The sequence below is a fragment of the Salvia splendens genome, chromosome 11 (assembly GCF_004379255.2).
Source record: "Salvia splendens isolate huo1 chromosome 11, SspV2, whole genome shotgun sequence".
NCBI lineage: Eukaryota > Viridiplantae > Streptophyta > Magnoliopsida > Lamiales > Lamiaceae > Salvia > Salvia splendens.
Window position 1 is genome coordinate 4,130,956 of NC_056042.1, and position 15,491 is coordinate 4,146,446.

Genomic DNA, 15,491 nt, shown 5'->3' on the forward strand with positions numbered 1-15,491 from the left:
GAGTCGCTAATTTTCTTTTTGGGCCGTCCCCCATTAAGAGTCACTATTCATTTTTACCATAAATGGTAGTAGGTCCCACATTCCACTAACTCACTCCACTCACATTTTATTATAAAATTAATATAAAAAAAGTGGGTCCCACGTTCCACTAACTTTTTCAACCAAATTTTCTTTACATTTCTTAAAACTTGTGCCCGGTCAAACAACGACTCCTATTAGGGGGCGGAGGGAGTAATTAATATGGTTAAGGATATTATTTTCCTTGTTTTTTCTTTGAATTTTCCATGTTGACATTTCTAAACCTGTAAAAGGAGAAAAATACATAAATTTTATATGTGCAATTTGTTAAGGAAGCATCGTGGGCAGGTATGAGTTACACTGTTTCTGCATTGAGTGCGGTGTGAGAAATATAGACCAATTCTTGCTATATAGTCATAAAATATTTGGCTACACCGAACTACATAAATAGCGATAAGCAGCATAATTAAATATTCAAGTTGACTAATATAACCACCAACTAATTAAGGGATGGTTGAAATCTTAACTCGATTCCACTTCAACTAATTAATTGCATTAATTAAGTTTTAACTCGTTTCTCGGGAATATAACACTTCTCTATTTATTTTTCTTTCATATAGTGTAATTTAGGCACACAGGTTAAATTTCGGATACGTTTTTCATAGGATAGATTAGATATATCTTGTTTTTCCAATAAGTCCAGGTTTAATGAATATTATATCTCTCCTCGAATTATTCACAGTAAGCTTATATTCTGACATTATTAAAAATCTGAAAGCAAGAAAATATTGGTCACCAATAAAATAATCAAACAATATATTGTCAACTATTTCAATGCAAGCACCCAGGAAAGAAACCAAGAGTGTGGCTGTTGTAAACTTACATATTTTTGCAGTTGACCTTAATTTTGCTTTTATTTATATATGCACATTTTTTAATTTGTCAACAAAGAATGATTGTACGACTTAGTTGAACCGTGGGTCCGTGGCAATGCTTATGTATACTATATTAATAATTTACTAACAAACTCTTAAATGCCGAGTCCATTTTGTTGCGCATTAATTTTTGGAAAAAAAATATTTACTCTATAATTAATTTAATGGCATTTTTTTTATATATATACCTGCTAATTGTTTGATAGTTCCTAAGAGAATTCGAGAAATCTGATCGTTTTCACACTATATAATATCGACTCAATGAAGAAAGGTTACTAACTAATTCACAAAAACATTATTGTTGAAGCATAAAGAAAGACTAAGAGAATCAAGGTCACGACTCAATAGCTGGAGATAATTTTACTAAGATAAGCTTATAAAAACTTGATAATTAAATTCTGTATCTTCAATAATTGCTTACATATATATGTAATGGAGTGATAAGTCTCACGGAGCGCACTATGGTCAATAAGTGAATTCTGTCAAAAATCAAAGTAAATATCAGCCTTTGAACCTTAGATTGGATGGTTGTGATAAGCTACGTTATTAGACTAAGATGTTACATTATTAGCCAAACTACATTATTAGACAAAAATTGTACATTATTTTACTAAAATAGTACATTATTAGCTAAGTTACATTATTAGACTAATAATCTACATTATTAGATGACACGTGACATTAATCTAACGGTTACATCACAAGATCTAATGACTAAAATTTGCTTTAATTTTTGACAAAATTTCACTTATTGATATGATCACATCCCTAAATCTCACCTTTTAGTGATATAAAATATCGATTGTACTATATACGATCCAATTGACTTACCTTGTTTTGCTAAAGCCGCAAGCAATAATCGATTTGTTTTTGTTTTATATTTCGAAGGAAAAAGTAATCGAATTCAGTTTATAAATGTCACAATACTTCAAAGATTGAACGATTTTCCTAATTAATGCTTTGTCAAATTCAGTTATTAAACTATCTATCTCTCCCAATCCCATACCATTAATACAAAATTGGTAAGTTAATCAAAATTTTATAGGCAACTTGCAATTGGGTTTCTAATGGTTGGTATTAGAGTAGGTGCAAGTGCAGCAAGTGTGCAACAGGAAGCAACAGCTCGAAGATGACAGCTCGAAGTATGACGTGGACTAGCCGTTATGAATTAGTTTGGAAGGCGGTTAGTCGGTTAGTTGATTAGCTATATATAGGTCTTCCATGGTTCATTGTAAACACAACTTGACAAAATGTAGTCCATAGTGAAATTTCGGTTCTCTCCATCTCTGTAAATGTTCTCCATCAATGCAGCAACATCTTCTTCTTTTCCCCTCTTGTTCTTCATGTTTCATCTCTGATTCTCACCGTGATCAAAATTTGACAGTTGGCTACTTGGCTAGTTTGGACCATGGTTTGAGGTTTGTTGACCCACTATACTGCACGGCCCATCCAATACATATTTTAATTTTCAGAACGGAGAAGAACAGCGGTAAAAGAAAGCTAGGGTTAAAATTTAAAGTGAAATATAGCGTTTTAATTTTCCCGACGGATGGTAATTAATTCATAAAATAATGATTATTATAAAATAATAGTTTTAAGTTTCCCGACGGCATTAGTCCCTCGTTAAATGATTTATGAAATACTTATTTTAAAAAAATAATAGCTTTACCCACGGAATCATCTCTTGGTAAAATAAATTGGCAAATTCCATCACAAACACGTAACCATACGTAAGGAAAATTACCAACGGCAAGGTAATCATTGGTAAATGCCGACGGAAATTCTGTTGTCAGTAATCCCTTGGTAATTAGCTTGGTAATGCATTGGTGAAAGAGTGCCGCGCTTGCTGTCTATATCTTTACTCTATTGTCGTTGTGACTTGCTCAAGTTGGATCGTCGAACTGATCTGGCCAGCCAATTGTGTGTCCTTCTACCTGTGAGGACAGGTTAGTGATCAAGTAAGGATTTGGCCAGATCAACTCAATCTACTCCTACTCAAGTGAGATAAAAAGAAGACTTGAAAGCGCGCTTTCAAAACCTTAACCCACAATACTATTAACTAGTATAGGGAAGTAATGATCGATCCCACAGAGATGATGTGTTTGACATTTGCTTGCGAGACACGAAATGGGGATGGCTGCTGCCACGCTTTCTAGGGGTGGGTTAAGTTAAACTACTGGGCTTGAAAACTTAAAACTAAACTGATCAACTCGCGAAAGCTTAACTAGTATACTTGACCAACTTAACTGAACCTTCCATAAATGAACAAACAGAATAAACGGGGGACTGTCAGTCCCCTGCAAAGTGTACGATAAAGTAAAAACTTTTTAACAACTTCATCTTCTTCACATAATCAACATGAAAAACAGAGCAAAGAACAAAACTGAAAAGCTATGGTAGACGAAACATCAAAACAACTCATAGACTTGAATCCACTCCTAAGATTTAAACTGCAATTATGTAAACAAGAAACTAACTCATACTCATGCAGAAATATAACAGTAGCTACTAGATCTAGTCATCTCAAGGCAACTTAGACGTAAAACATCAGATCTGATCAAATCAACATGAAACAAAACATTCGAGCTAGGATATGCTTCGGGAAATAGAAATCGGAACATATCAGAAGTATCATGCATGAAACAGAACACATCAGCTGGAAATGAGATTATAGCTTCAAATCAAAACAGAAACAGTCAATAACATACAAAAGTGAACTACAAGAGCAGGAAATTATTTCATCACCCCTTTTCGGAGTGGAAATAGCAAGAACAGAAAGATAACAGTGACGAAAACTACCATCAAGTGCCAACTAAACTAGACTAACTAAACCAAGTGTGTGTGCAGCGAAAACAAGAAACAAGAAGTAAAGAGCTCCAAGTTCAGCTTAGAAGAGAACTGAATTCCCCAAAAGATATTTTGACTTCGAATGAATGTGAGACCCCCCTTCACCACTTGCTAGGACCACATCTTTCTTGTGTTGGGCTTTCCTTATATAGAGAGGCGTAGGGCTCTGACCCCTAGGGTACCGTCCTCTCTGAAATGTCATTACTGTCCTTCCTATTTTGTAGTGGGGTCTCTCGCTCTATCTTCATGTGGAACTCCTACTGGCTCCGTTTGATTTCTGACTTGATCCACTCAACACCGCAGCTTTTGCCTTCGTTTCTTGCTTAGTGCTTCCGCCCAGCTGATTTGTTCGTTCTTCTGAAAATGGCGGATTTCACACACACCTGACTCAAAAATAGACGTTAGTCCATGGATTTGAGTGCAGTTTTATCATGTGAACACATACATGAAACGAGCCTTATCAATTGGCATGCCGGATATGAGTGGAAGTTGATCAAATTGACTTATTGCACTCGTTTGCTAACATCTACCTCAAGGTAGTCAAAACTGCGTGTCACGTTGTCGAGTGATGTAAGATGTGCTACGTTGTAGGAGCTAGATTTGACAAGGCGGCACATCACTAGCAATCGCGCCACGTACGCGCATGTAGTAGCTCTAAGCTAATCGCGTGCGTTGTGCTTGGCCATTTAAAAAAAAATCAATCTTCCTTTTTATTTTTTAAGATATTATTTTATTTGTGTTTGACATGGCGGCACATCACTGGCCGTCTACACGTTAGACTCGTTTGGTATGAACGAGACTTGACTACAAAAGCACCACACAATAAGCGACTCGGATAAAAAATCTCCTCTTCATATAATTGCATGTATGTATACGAAACCCTATAAAAATATGATAGAACATGTTTTGGGTTTGATATTACAAACCGTGGAAAACAAATAAAATTAGGTGTGAGGTTTTGTCCATGATGTTCTTAATTATAGTAGTAGTAGTAGTAATTAATTAATCTATGCCCATTAAATGTTTATATGATCGCATGCCGCCTAAATTAAATAGGCTCATATCCAACTATTAATAATTGTGTGTGCATTACTTTGTGTGTGGTTGCCGGTTGGTGTGTATACATTATCCAATATCCATAGATATTTTCATGAATTAAAATAACTGAAGATCAGTGACAAGGATTCCTATATCTCCTAGAATTATTCCGAGATGAATAATGATTTTTTTGCGAGAGGACCATTAAAACAAAGACCAGTTACAAGGACAAGAATGTATAAAATTAAATAATCTAAATCTCCGAAAATTGATAACTACTCTTGGAGAGTCTTTTTATAATCTTACTTTGAATATTGAATGTTTCGTATCCCATACTAGACTTTCTATGAATTTTATATATTATAGGAAGTTACAGAAACAAATTAGGAAAAATAGAAACTAAGAAGATCCTAAGTTTACTTTTAATATATAATGAAGAAACACGGAGTAGCATTAGCATGCATGTTTTATTAAGGCGAGCAATTTAATTATTTAACGATATATCTCCATTCAATTCTCTAATCATAGTACTTACTAATTTATTCATTTAACTAGAGTTTGTGAAAGAACAAAGTATCTCCATCGACTCCAAGTCATATTTGAATGCTTAAGCTAGCAAAGAAAGTACTCCTAGCAAATAATTTGTTAAATCCAAGTAAATGAAACAAATGTAAACACCACCGATCAAGTATTTATATGATATTATATGATAATGATAACTCCAAAATTATAAAGAAAAAATGAAATGAAACCTAACAAATCAGAGTATGGTGCAATTAGAAGGACAGGGATCGTACACGACCCTTTCATAATTACTGCACCGGAGTTGGCCGTGGAGGACTTGAATTCGGTGAAGACGGTCCACTTGAATTGGCCGGTTAAACGTTTTCTACGCTCACAATATCAGCAAAGCAAAAATTTTTCCAGAGACAGTTTGCCATACACACCGAATCCACCCCTTCTCCGGTCACCACAAGCTGGTCATTTTCTCCGATACTCACCCCCGCCACTCAGTGGCGGAGCCAGAATTTTAATAGTGGGGGGCCCAAACTACCATTGAATTTTTTAAGTGCCAACGACACATAAACAACTCAGACATGAGCAATATATAAAGCCACATGTGAAAAAAATAAATGATGAGAAAATTAACTAGTCTGAATAGATTTTTTTTAAAGCATAACATCAATTTTACAAATATTATATGATATATTTACATATTTATTAGATCAAAGAGTTATTTTCTATTTTAAATTTTTTATAATATAGAGCATCACATTAAAATATATTTTATTCTATACTTCAATTATAAAATCATTCTTATGATAAGAAATTTAAATGAAAATTACTAGTTAAAAAAAATTAATAAAAGTTAAGAATGTGAGAGTCCATAAAACATTAATGAATATGAGAAAATCAACAAAAATGACTAATTTGAGAAAATAAGAATAGCCACAAATGAACTACGAGCATAGCTTTAAAATCGATTTTACTAAAGTTATATTATACTACTACAAGCATATTTTTACATTTGTAGAGCTAAATAATTCTTTATTATATATAACCATAAGTTATATTATTTAAACAAAACTAATAATATTATAAATCCAATAAAACAAAAATGAATAGAGAATAGAAGAAACAGAATTTCCAATAATGCTCCCAGAAGGATTCGACCTCTGCACCACATGAACAGAAGACTGGAACTTGGTCCACCAGCGCTAACTTTATATATCTTTACTGCTGCATATATATGTTATATTGAAAATACACAAATGGCTGAGGGGCCCAAGGGCCCCCTGGCCCCACCGTGGCTCCGCCCCTGCCGCCACTCCTGCATTATCATCATCTCAGATATCATTTTTATAGACATATAATTAGATCATTTTAATGAAATTATTTAATACTACAATGAATTAGTATCAAATCAATATAGTCTATCTTTATTAACTCACAAAATAACAATATATAAAATCTCGTGCCGAAACCTAAATGTTTCCTATTTATTCGGACAGAGGGAGTATATTGCTACATGTAACAAATATACATACCTGGTATATCCACAGCAATCGACATGGCCTTTGATCTAGCCTTGTCATTGGGCATTGGCACATTTATCACAATCTTTTTCTACATTACAAAAACCATACAATTAGATGCAAATGAAATTAATCTCCTGCATTAATTGAACAAAACCCTACCTTCATTTTGAAGAGCTCTTGTAGTTGGTTTCTTACTATGGAAGTTTTGGAGACCAAAAACCTAATTAATATGCAAGCCTTCTGTTTTCAATTTATAGGGAAAAAATCCACCAATACATAGCGACTTTTTATTATGTACTGTTAAATAAAGTATGTCATGACCAAAAGTATTGAAGTAGAATATTGAAGAAATATGAAACCGTTAATTGACAATTGGACTTGGTGTTAACGAACGATCATAATTAACAAATAATATCGTTAAATATATTCTTTTCCTTGTTTTTTCTTTGTATTTTCGATGTTCAAATTTCGAAACCGGAAAAAGGAGAAAAATAAATAAATTTTATATGTGCAATTTGTTTCGGAAGCATCGTGGGCAGGTATGAGTTACACTGTTTCTGTATTGAGTGCGGTGTGATAATTTTTTACATATATTTGTACCAATTCTTGCTATATATTCATAAAATATTTGGCTACAACGAAGTACTCCATCCGTCCGCCAATAGGAGTCTCGTTTTCACTTTTATCATAAATGATAATAGGGTCTCACCTTCCACTAACTCATTCCACTCACATTTTATTTAAAACTAATATATACAAGAGGGACCTCTATTCCACTAACTTTTTTCCAACTATTTTTTTAACATTTCTTAAAACTCGTGCCGCTTAGAAGTGAGACTCCTAATGGCGGATGGAGGGAGTACTACATAAATAGCCATAAGCAACATAATTATATATTTCAACCAACTAATCAAGGGATCGTTGAAATCGTAACTCGATCCCACTTCAACTAATTAATTGCATTAAATAAGTTCAATTCGTTTTTAACTCGGTCTCGGAATTGAACACTTCTGTATTTATTTCCTTTCATATACCCATAAAAATAAGGACATTTAAGATGACACATGAATTAATGATGTATAATTGGTAAGGTAAGAGATAGTTATAAATTAAATAAAAAGTAATTGGAGTATTGTTAGTGGTTGTTCGATTCATGCGACTAAATAATACTTCCTCCGTTCCATAGTAATGTGGTCATTTCTCTTTTTAGTAAAAGTCAACACATTTCTTCTCACTTATCTCTCTCTCCTACTTTCTTCTCTCTACTTTTCCATCTCTCATACTTTATTATCTTTTTATTTAATACTCCCTCCGTCCCATGTTACTTGCACTTTTCATTTTAGGCAGAAATTATGGAATTGATTTTTTAGTATAATTAAATTAGAATTTGAAGTGTAACGAGACATCATTTAATAAATGACCTATTAACTTAATCTAACATATTAGTTAAATACATTAATTATAACTTCAACTAGAAATAGCGTAAGTAGTGGGTTTAGGGTTTAGCCTAAACCCTGAACCCTAAGTAGTCTGTGACGAGTCGAAATGGAACAGTGCAAATAATATTGGACAGAAGGAGTACATTACACACCATTTTCTTAATCTCCGTGTCGAAAATATGTACCTCTACTACTATGGAACAAAGGGAGTAGGAAGATACAGATAAGTTAGGTTGTACTAAGATTACGTGTAAGTTAATTTATCTCATTTTTAATAAAATATTAAAAATTGATTAATTTTAATTACATTTTAATAAATTATGAATCAAATTTTTTTATTCAATTAAATTAAATAAGTAATTAGCTAATTATTATCTTTAAATTCGTTCATTAAAAAAGTATGGAGGAAAACTCAAAAGCATAAAAATAGAATAGAAAAGATTGCTGCAAATACATAACATCAAAGCATTATTATAGCACAAGCAATAGTACTTATCTAATTTTATTTAATTTTCACAACCTCCTCACCAATCCCAAATGTACATATTTAATTTCATTTAATTAACACGAATATCCATTTCATATTACTCATTCCGTCTCCAAAGAGTATGAAATTTGAGTTCGGTATGAATTTTAATAAATAAGGGGAAAAGTAAGAGAGAGAGAAATGGTAGTGGAAATAATGTTAGTGGAGAGTGAGGTCCACATTATTGTAATGTTATAAGTGTTAATGGTAATGATATAAGTTGTAAATAAAATGATGTGTAGCTAGGGGTAGTATGTTGTTTAAACTTTTTAAAATTAGAAAGTTCATATTCTTTAGGGACGAATGAAAGAGGAAATAGTTCATACTCTTTGGGGACGGATGGAGTATTAGTTTCTCCTATGTACTTTCATATATCATAAAAATTGGCTACATGACTTTAATAGTTACACGATCAAATGTTACTAAAATTGTACTCCCTTCATTCGCGAAATGTTGTCCATGTTTGATTAGGCGCATATTTTAAAAAATGTGAATAAAAGTGATCGGAAAAAGTTAGTGGAATGTTAATCTTAAATTTATATATTTATTTTATAACATAATATGATATTATGAGTGTAATGAGTTAGTGGAAAGTGAAGTCCAATTACCAAAATGAAAAAAAATAAAATAAAGTGAACAACATTTCACGGACGGACTGAAATGACAAAATTGGACATTTCACGGAAGGAGGGAGTAATGCACAACTAATCAACTTATAAGATGTAATTTTATTTACTGAAGTTTATAAATGTCACAATACTTCAAAGATTAATGATTTTTGTAATTAAAGATGTTTAAAATTGGGATAATGATCTCTAAAACCATAAACTTTGCCTAAAATTTGGTATTTCCCATGAACTTTGAAATTGGTCTATAATATCACAAACTTTGCATTTTGTTTGATATTTCCCAAACTTACTGAAATAAGATATGTTCATCAAAATCTTATTTTACGTAGGCAACCGTGATACGTTTTATGATATTTTAAACCACTTTTTAAGTTTATAACATGTAGGATAGAAAGTCACGTTGAAAATCACATTGATTTAATTGTGTCAAGTATGATAAAAAAGCCTCGTAAGTTAGTCAAATATAGTACATGCCGTGGAAAATACCAAACACAGTGCAAAGTATGAAATTGAACTTTGATTTGCCTACTCCTTTCTGATTTACAAAAATCATGTAAGTTACAATAGATGGTTGAACAAAAGAGAAGCAAACTAACTGAGGTTCTAACCTGGAAGCTCTCTATAATGGAATTGGAAATTGTTTTCTCAATGGCTGGCGTAATGGTGCGTGCCACAGATTGTCCAATCGTGGCCAGCTCTCTCTTGATAGTTTTCTCTATGATAGCAGGCAAGTCTTTGTTTAAGCAATTACTGATTGTATTCTTTAGCTGCTGCATGCGCTCTTTAGCTGCTTTTTCCTGTTTTGCATTTTCATCTTGAAGACGAGCCCACAAAGCATCAGAATTGGCTTTGACAGCTTTCTCCATGCTTCTTCCCAAGACTGCTTCAAGTCTTTTCCCCTATTTGGTAACTGGAACAGCAACCATCAGTGCCATTTGTTTCTGCATTTCATTTTGCATGTTCACAATCTGCAAGAAAAGAAAGCAAAAAAAGTAAAAATGAAGTAATGGCAATAGTTTGATGCATCAAGACACAGTAAGCCCACATTAATTGGCAGTACTTGAATATCAACAATGTATAAGACTGCAGACTTGTAATATCAAAGCAATAAAAACTAATTTAAAAAAACATAGATCAACTTACATGTTGAGCATTAGCTCCAAATATATGTTCCCATACTCAGGTATCCAAATTGAAAATGTGGCCGCTAAGTTTTCCGTAAACGTTGCTCAATTTGGGATGTAAAAATAGTCAAATACAAAAATGAGAATGACAAACAATCACAAGTCATGAGAAGAATTCTCATTAGCCCTACAACTATTTAGCATACAATTCAGATGGAAACAAATATTCACCGAGGTGCAAGGATAAAAGAGCAGACATTAGAAATCATGAAAGGTATCACAATGGTGCTAAAAAAATTACTGATGCAAGATCTATCATAAATACTAACAAAAATGAAAGTAAAATCACCTGACTCAGCATCTCTTGCATGGAAAGCGTTTGAGAAACTCCAGTTTCTGCCTGGGGAGTACTAGAGCTAACACCTGGTTCAACAGTAGAATCAGTTGAATTGAACTCACTAGGAGATTGCGAAGATACACCCGATCCTTGAGCACTCTTTCCCTTTTGCTTCTTCCCTTTCGTAGTTGGTGCAGTTGGTTGAGCAGCCAAAGAGGTTGAAGAATCGGCATCCTTCTGAGTCACATTGATTTAATTGTGTCAAATATGATAAAAAAAAGTCACGTTGAAAAACCACGTTGATTTAATTGTGTCAAGTATGATAAAAAAATGCCTCGTAAGTTAGTCAAATATAGTAAATGCCGTGGAAAATACCAAACACAGTGCAAAGTTTGTGATATTATATACTACTCCCCGCGTTCCATAGTAATAGAGTCATTTTTCCATTTTGGTACGTTCCAGAGTAATAGAGTCATTTCCCTTTTTAGTAAAAGTCAACACATTTTTCTACACCTACTTTACTCTCCCTTACTTTTTTCTCTGTTCATCTCTCTACCTTTTTCATTTTCCACTTTATTCTCCCTTTACTTAACTCACCTAACACAATTTTTCTTAATCTTTGTGCCGAAAAGAAACGGCTCCATTACTATGGAACGAAGGGAGTACTAATTTTAAAATTCGTGAAAAATATCAAATTTTAGGCAAAGTTTATAATTTTAGGGACCAATTTCCCTTTAAAATTCAGTTATTAAACTCTGTCCCTCCCAATCCCATGTATACAAAATTGGTAAGTTGATATAAATTTTATAGGCAACTTGCAATTGGGTTTCAAATGGTTGGCAGTTTGGACCATGATTTGAGGTTTGTTGACCCACTATACTGCAAGGCCCATCCAATATATATTTTTCGTTAAAAAACACCTATCAATGTTTAGTTAAAATAGTATTTATGATAAAAATAATGCGCATGCAATCTTTTACCAGAAGTACTATGTACTATAAATATATGACTAATTTAAGTGAAATATTATACCCTACATGACACCTTTAATTACTTGATTTTAATTGTATCTACAGACTATAGTGATAACTGATTAGCACAAACTCCGGTAATTTGGTGGTATGAATAATTAAAAATAAAAGTTGCCGCTTATTATATTTTTAATTTATCAATACCTTTGTAGTACTACTTGGTAGTACTTTGGTAGGCCATCTCAACTACCCTACGTCCTAGATTTCCTTATATTAAGATTTTACTCGCAGAGTAGGTTGATATTTATGATTATTCAATGCTTTTAAAATTCAAATTGCCAAAACACAAATGTAATCAATGTTTTTATCTGAAAAAGTGAAAAATATTCTATAAATTGACCATAATGGCATTTCCGTACTTAATTGCCGACAATAATTCTCTAGCATTTGAAAAAATAAATAAATATATTCAAAACTAGTATTGTTAATTAAGGTTAAGTGCTTGCATTGGTCAAATGTAAAGGTTAATAAAGAAAGATCAAGAGTGTGTCAACAATACTCCATATAATTATAACTAGAACTAACATTATTATTGAGGAAGTTGGTTTAACACTTTAATTAAACTAATCACATTGGCCTATTTGATGTTGAAACTTATTACATATCATCACACTTACACGTATCACGTTGACCTATTGTTTTGCTAAATAGCCTATAGTTAATTACCATACTTATTATTATTCCAAGACTATCCTTTTCATAGTGAAATTAACGAGAATAGATATTTTTTAACATCACATACCAATTCTTCTTTGGATTTATCCCAGTTCACATGTATCAACCAATCAATCTTCAACAACTCAAACACACTGATGCATTTTTCATTCAGATGCTCATCATATTATAATAAAAATATTTCAAAGATTTTAGCATGGAGCCAATTGAGACTTTTAGGAGATAGGCTCGTCACCATATGACGATTATATATGATCCATCATCAATATTCAAATAATTCAAACCATACAATTAAAAGTTCAAACTGAGATTCTTCTATTACAAATTAATAGTAATAGAAATGTTTAATTTTCGAATACACAATTGATTTACATAATGTGACAACCACCTGAACTTCCAGGATCATAATAGTGGCACTCGTAGAAAGGTTGGCAAGGCGGCGGCGGGAACATACAAGGTTGCAGCGGACATTTTTCCGGCGACTTCTCCGGCTCAGGCGGCTTCACTTCTGCAACGCTTAAAATATTGGCGAAACAGAATTTCTTCCTAAGAGATTTTGCCAAACACACGGAATCAACTCCTACTCCGATCACTTCAAGCTGATCGTTATCTTTTCCGATACTCACCGAGATCACTCCTGCATATTTACATACATATATAGAATTGAATAAGTTTAGTGTTTTGAATAAAAATAAATAAATATATAAATACCTTCTTCAGCCACAACAATCTTCAAGGCTTTGGATTTATCCTTCTCTTTATGCAGTGGCACTTCGATCACAATCTTTAGCTAGTAATACAAAAATGGCATAAAACTGACAGTCAGTTTACTATATGTAACAATGCAAAAATTTAATTGCATGAAGTCTTGAAAGATTTACCTTCATTTCTGGCTTCTTAATTACAATCCCTTAAGTAATTAGCTTTGCAGAAACCAGGTACTTAATTTGAGAGGTTAACGGCAAACCCAAATTTATATTTGAGGGAGTTGGAGTGGTTAAGATATATATATATATATATATATATTGTGATCAAGATAGAACCATTCTTAAGTGTAGAACCATTCTTAAACGTAGAACAAATGTCAAACGGAGGTCGTTAGATCTTTTAATCCAATGGTGTTGATTTGCACAGCAACTTCCCATTACAACCAAAACTATTATTAATGGGTGAATGCAGAGAAGTGAAAAAATAAAGCATGCATGGACTCTTCTTCGTTTCATTCATTCTTCCATCAACATGTGAGTTTTTTCACATGTTGAGTCCGGAATGTCGTGAAAACATAGTCTAATATGTATGATTTTTAATCTTGACCGTCATTTTTTCCTCATCCAATGAATAAAATATGTAGAGTTCTACACTTAAGAATGGTTCTATCTTTAACGCAACCCTATATATATATATATATATATATATATATATATATATATATATATATATATATATATATAAAAGTAGGAAGGGACACAAGCGGCAATCAAAACTTTTAAATTTTTAATATGTGGAATCTGCTTAGAACTGAGAAGGCCTCCAACAAATCGTCGTATTACAAGACGAGGATAATATTATTTCCTAACTACATCGATATCGAAAGAACATAGTATGAAAATATTGAAGAATTAACAATATAGTAGTAATACTCCTTAAATAATTATTATTTTTTAAATAAAATATTACTATTTTTGTTATGCATAGTACGAGTATCTATATATGTTGAAAGTATAATGAACATGAGAAGATTGGAACACCAAAATATATATGGAACAAAGGATATAAATAATTACGCGTTATTTCTATTTTTAATTATCCTATCAACTGCAAAAGTGTGACTGAATATCAAGTTTGCAACGAAAATTTCGAAACAATATTGAGACTGCAAATTGCAAAAGGCGAATCCAATCCAATTGCTAAGTGTGATAAAAAAAGGAAGATAGGAAAGAACTTGTGTAATTAGGTATTAAAATAACCACAAGTGCGGCGTGGCGTAAAGTAAACTAAGAATAGTCATTAATATTTTTATTATAAAAACTAGAGTATAAATAAAAAAAACTTAGTAAATTAATTGGACCGGGCCAAGTCACTAAATAAAATATTCCAGTACCAACGTCGTTACTGGTCCTCATATATATATATATATATATATAGGTATTTGATCAAAACAAAAATGTCCTTAAACCAAGAATTGCAGACCAAATTATGTCCATTGGATTATTCAATCTAATCTTAAGATTAGATTAATGAACGGCCTGATTTAATTTTGGGATATTAATATTTTAATCATTTTTAATCGATAAAGGCTAATTAAGTAAATTACTTTATATGGTAGTTATACTAATTCCTATTATCTTGTATTGTATCCTCTCCTCTAACTGCTCTCTAGTTGATTTAATAGCCCTTAATTATTCTTCTTCAATCCTCCGTTAAATTTGCATACCATATTACACTGAATGTAGTTATGCATATTATTATGCGTAATGTTACATTTATATGACCATGACCTATTTTTTGTTTGTTATGACACATTAGAATACATTCATCTTTTGAGTTATAAAATACAATCCCTGTGTTATGACTTGAATGTAGTTATAGTTTCACCCTATTTTAACATATTGTTGTTTTGACATATAACATTAATTAGTATGACCCAAATGGTTGTCTATTATTCTACATAATTTTGTGGATTGCTTGAAACCTATTCCACTTTAAAAAATGCATGGTTGTTGTACTGCATTTGTTGCACACCAAATTATTTTTGTGTTGATCGTACTGTTGTTTAGGTACTTCGTTTGGGTCCCAACAGTGTTAGATATTGATTTATGGTGTTATTATTATTATTATGACACATTGTATGCT

At 32.4% G+C, this 15,491-nt stretch overlaps 1 protein-coding gene across 1 annotated transcript; it reads right to left on the minus strand.

Moving 5' to 3' along the window:
• Positions 1-13,006: 13,006 nt before the first annotated feature.
• Positions 13,007-13,560, minus strand: LOC121756113 (heavy metal-associated isoprenylated plant protein 16-like). The gene is made up of 3 exons (XM_042151575.1): positions 13,520-13,560; positions 13,350-13,428; positions 13,007-13,275 (listed from the first exon to the last, which is right to left on the minus strand). Exons 1-3 carry the CDS (start codon positions 13,523-13,525, stop codon positions 13,007-13,009), a joined length of 354 nt encoding a protein of 117 aa, XP_042007509.1. The 5' UTR covers positions 13,526-13,560.
• Between the last annotated feature and the right edge of the window lie 1,931 nt (positions 13,561-15,491).

Excerpts from the sequence above, each read along its gene's own strand:
- LOC121756113 (XM_042151575.1), bottom strand. Across the intron at positions 13,276-13,349 it reads GATTGTTGTGGCTGAAGAAG|GAGTGATCTCGGTGAGTATC; the intron begins GTATTTATATAT and ends GTAAATATGCAG.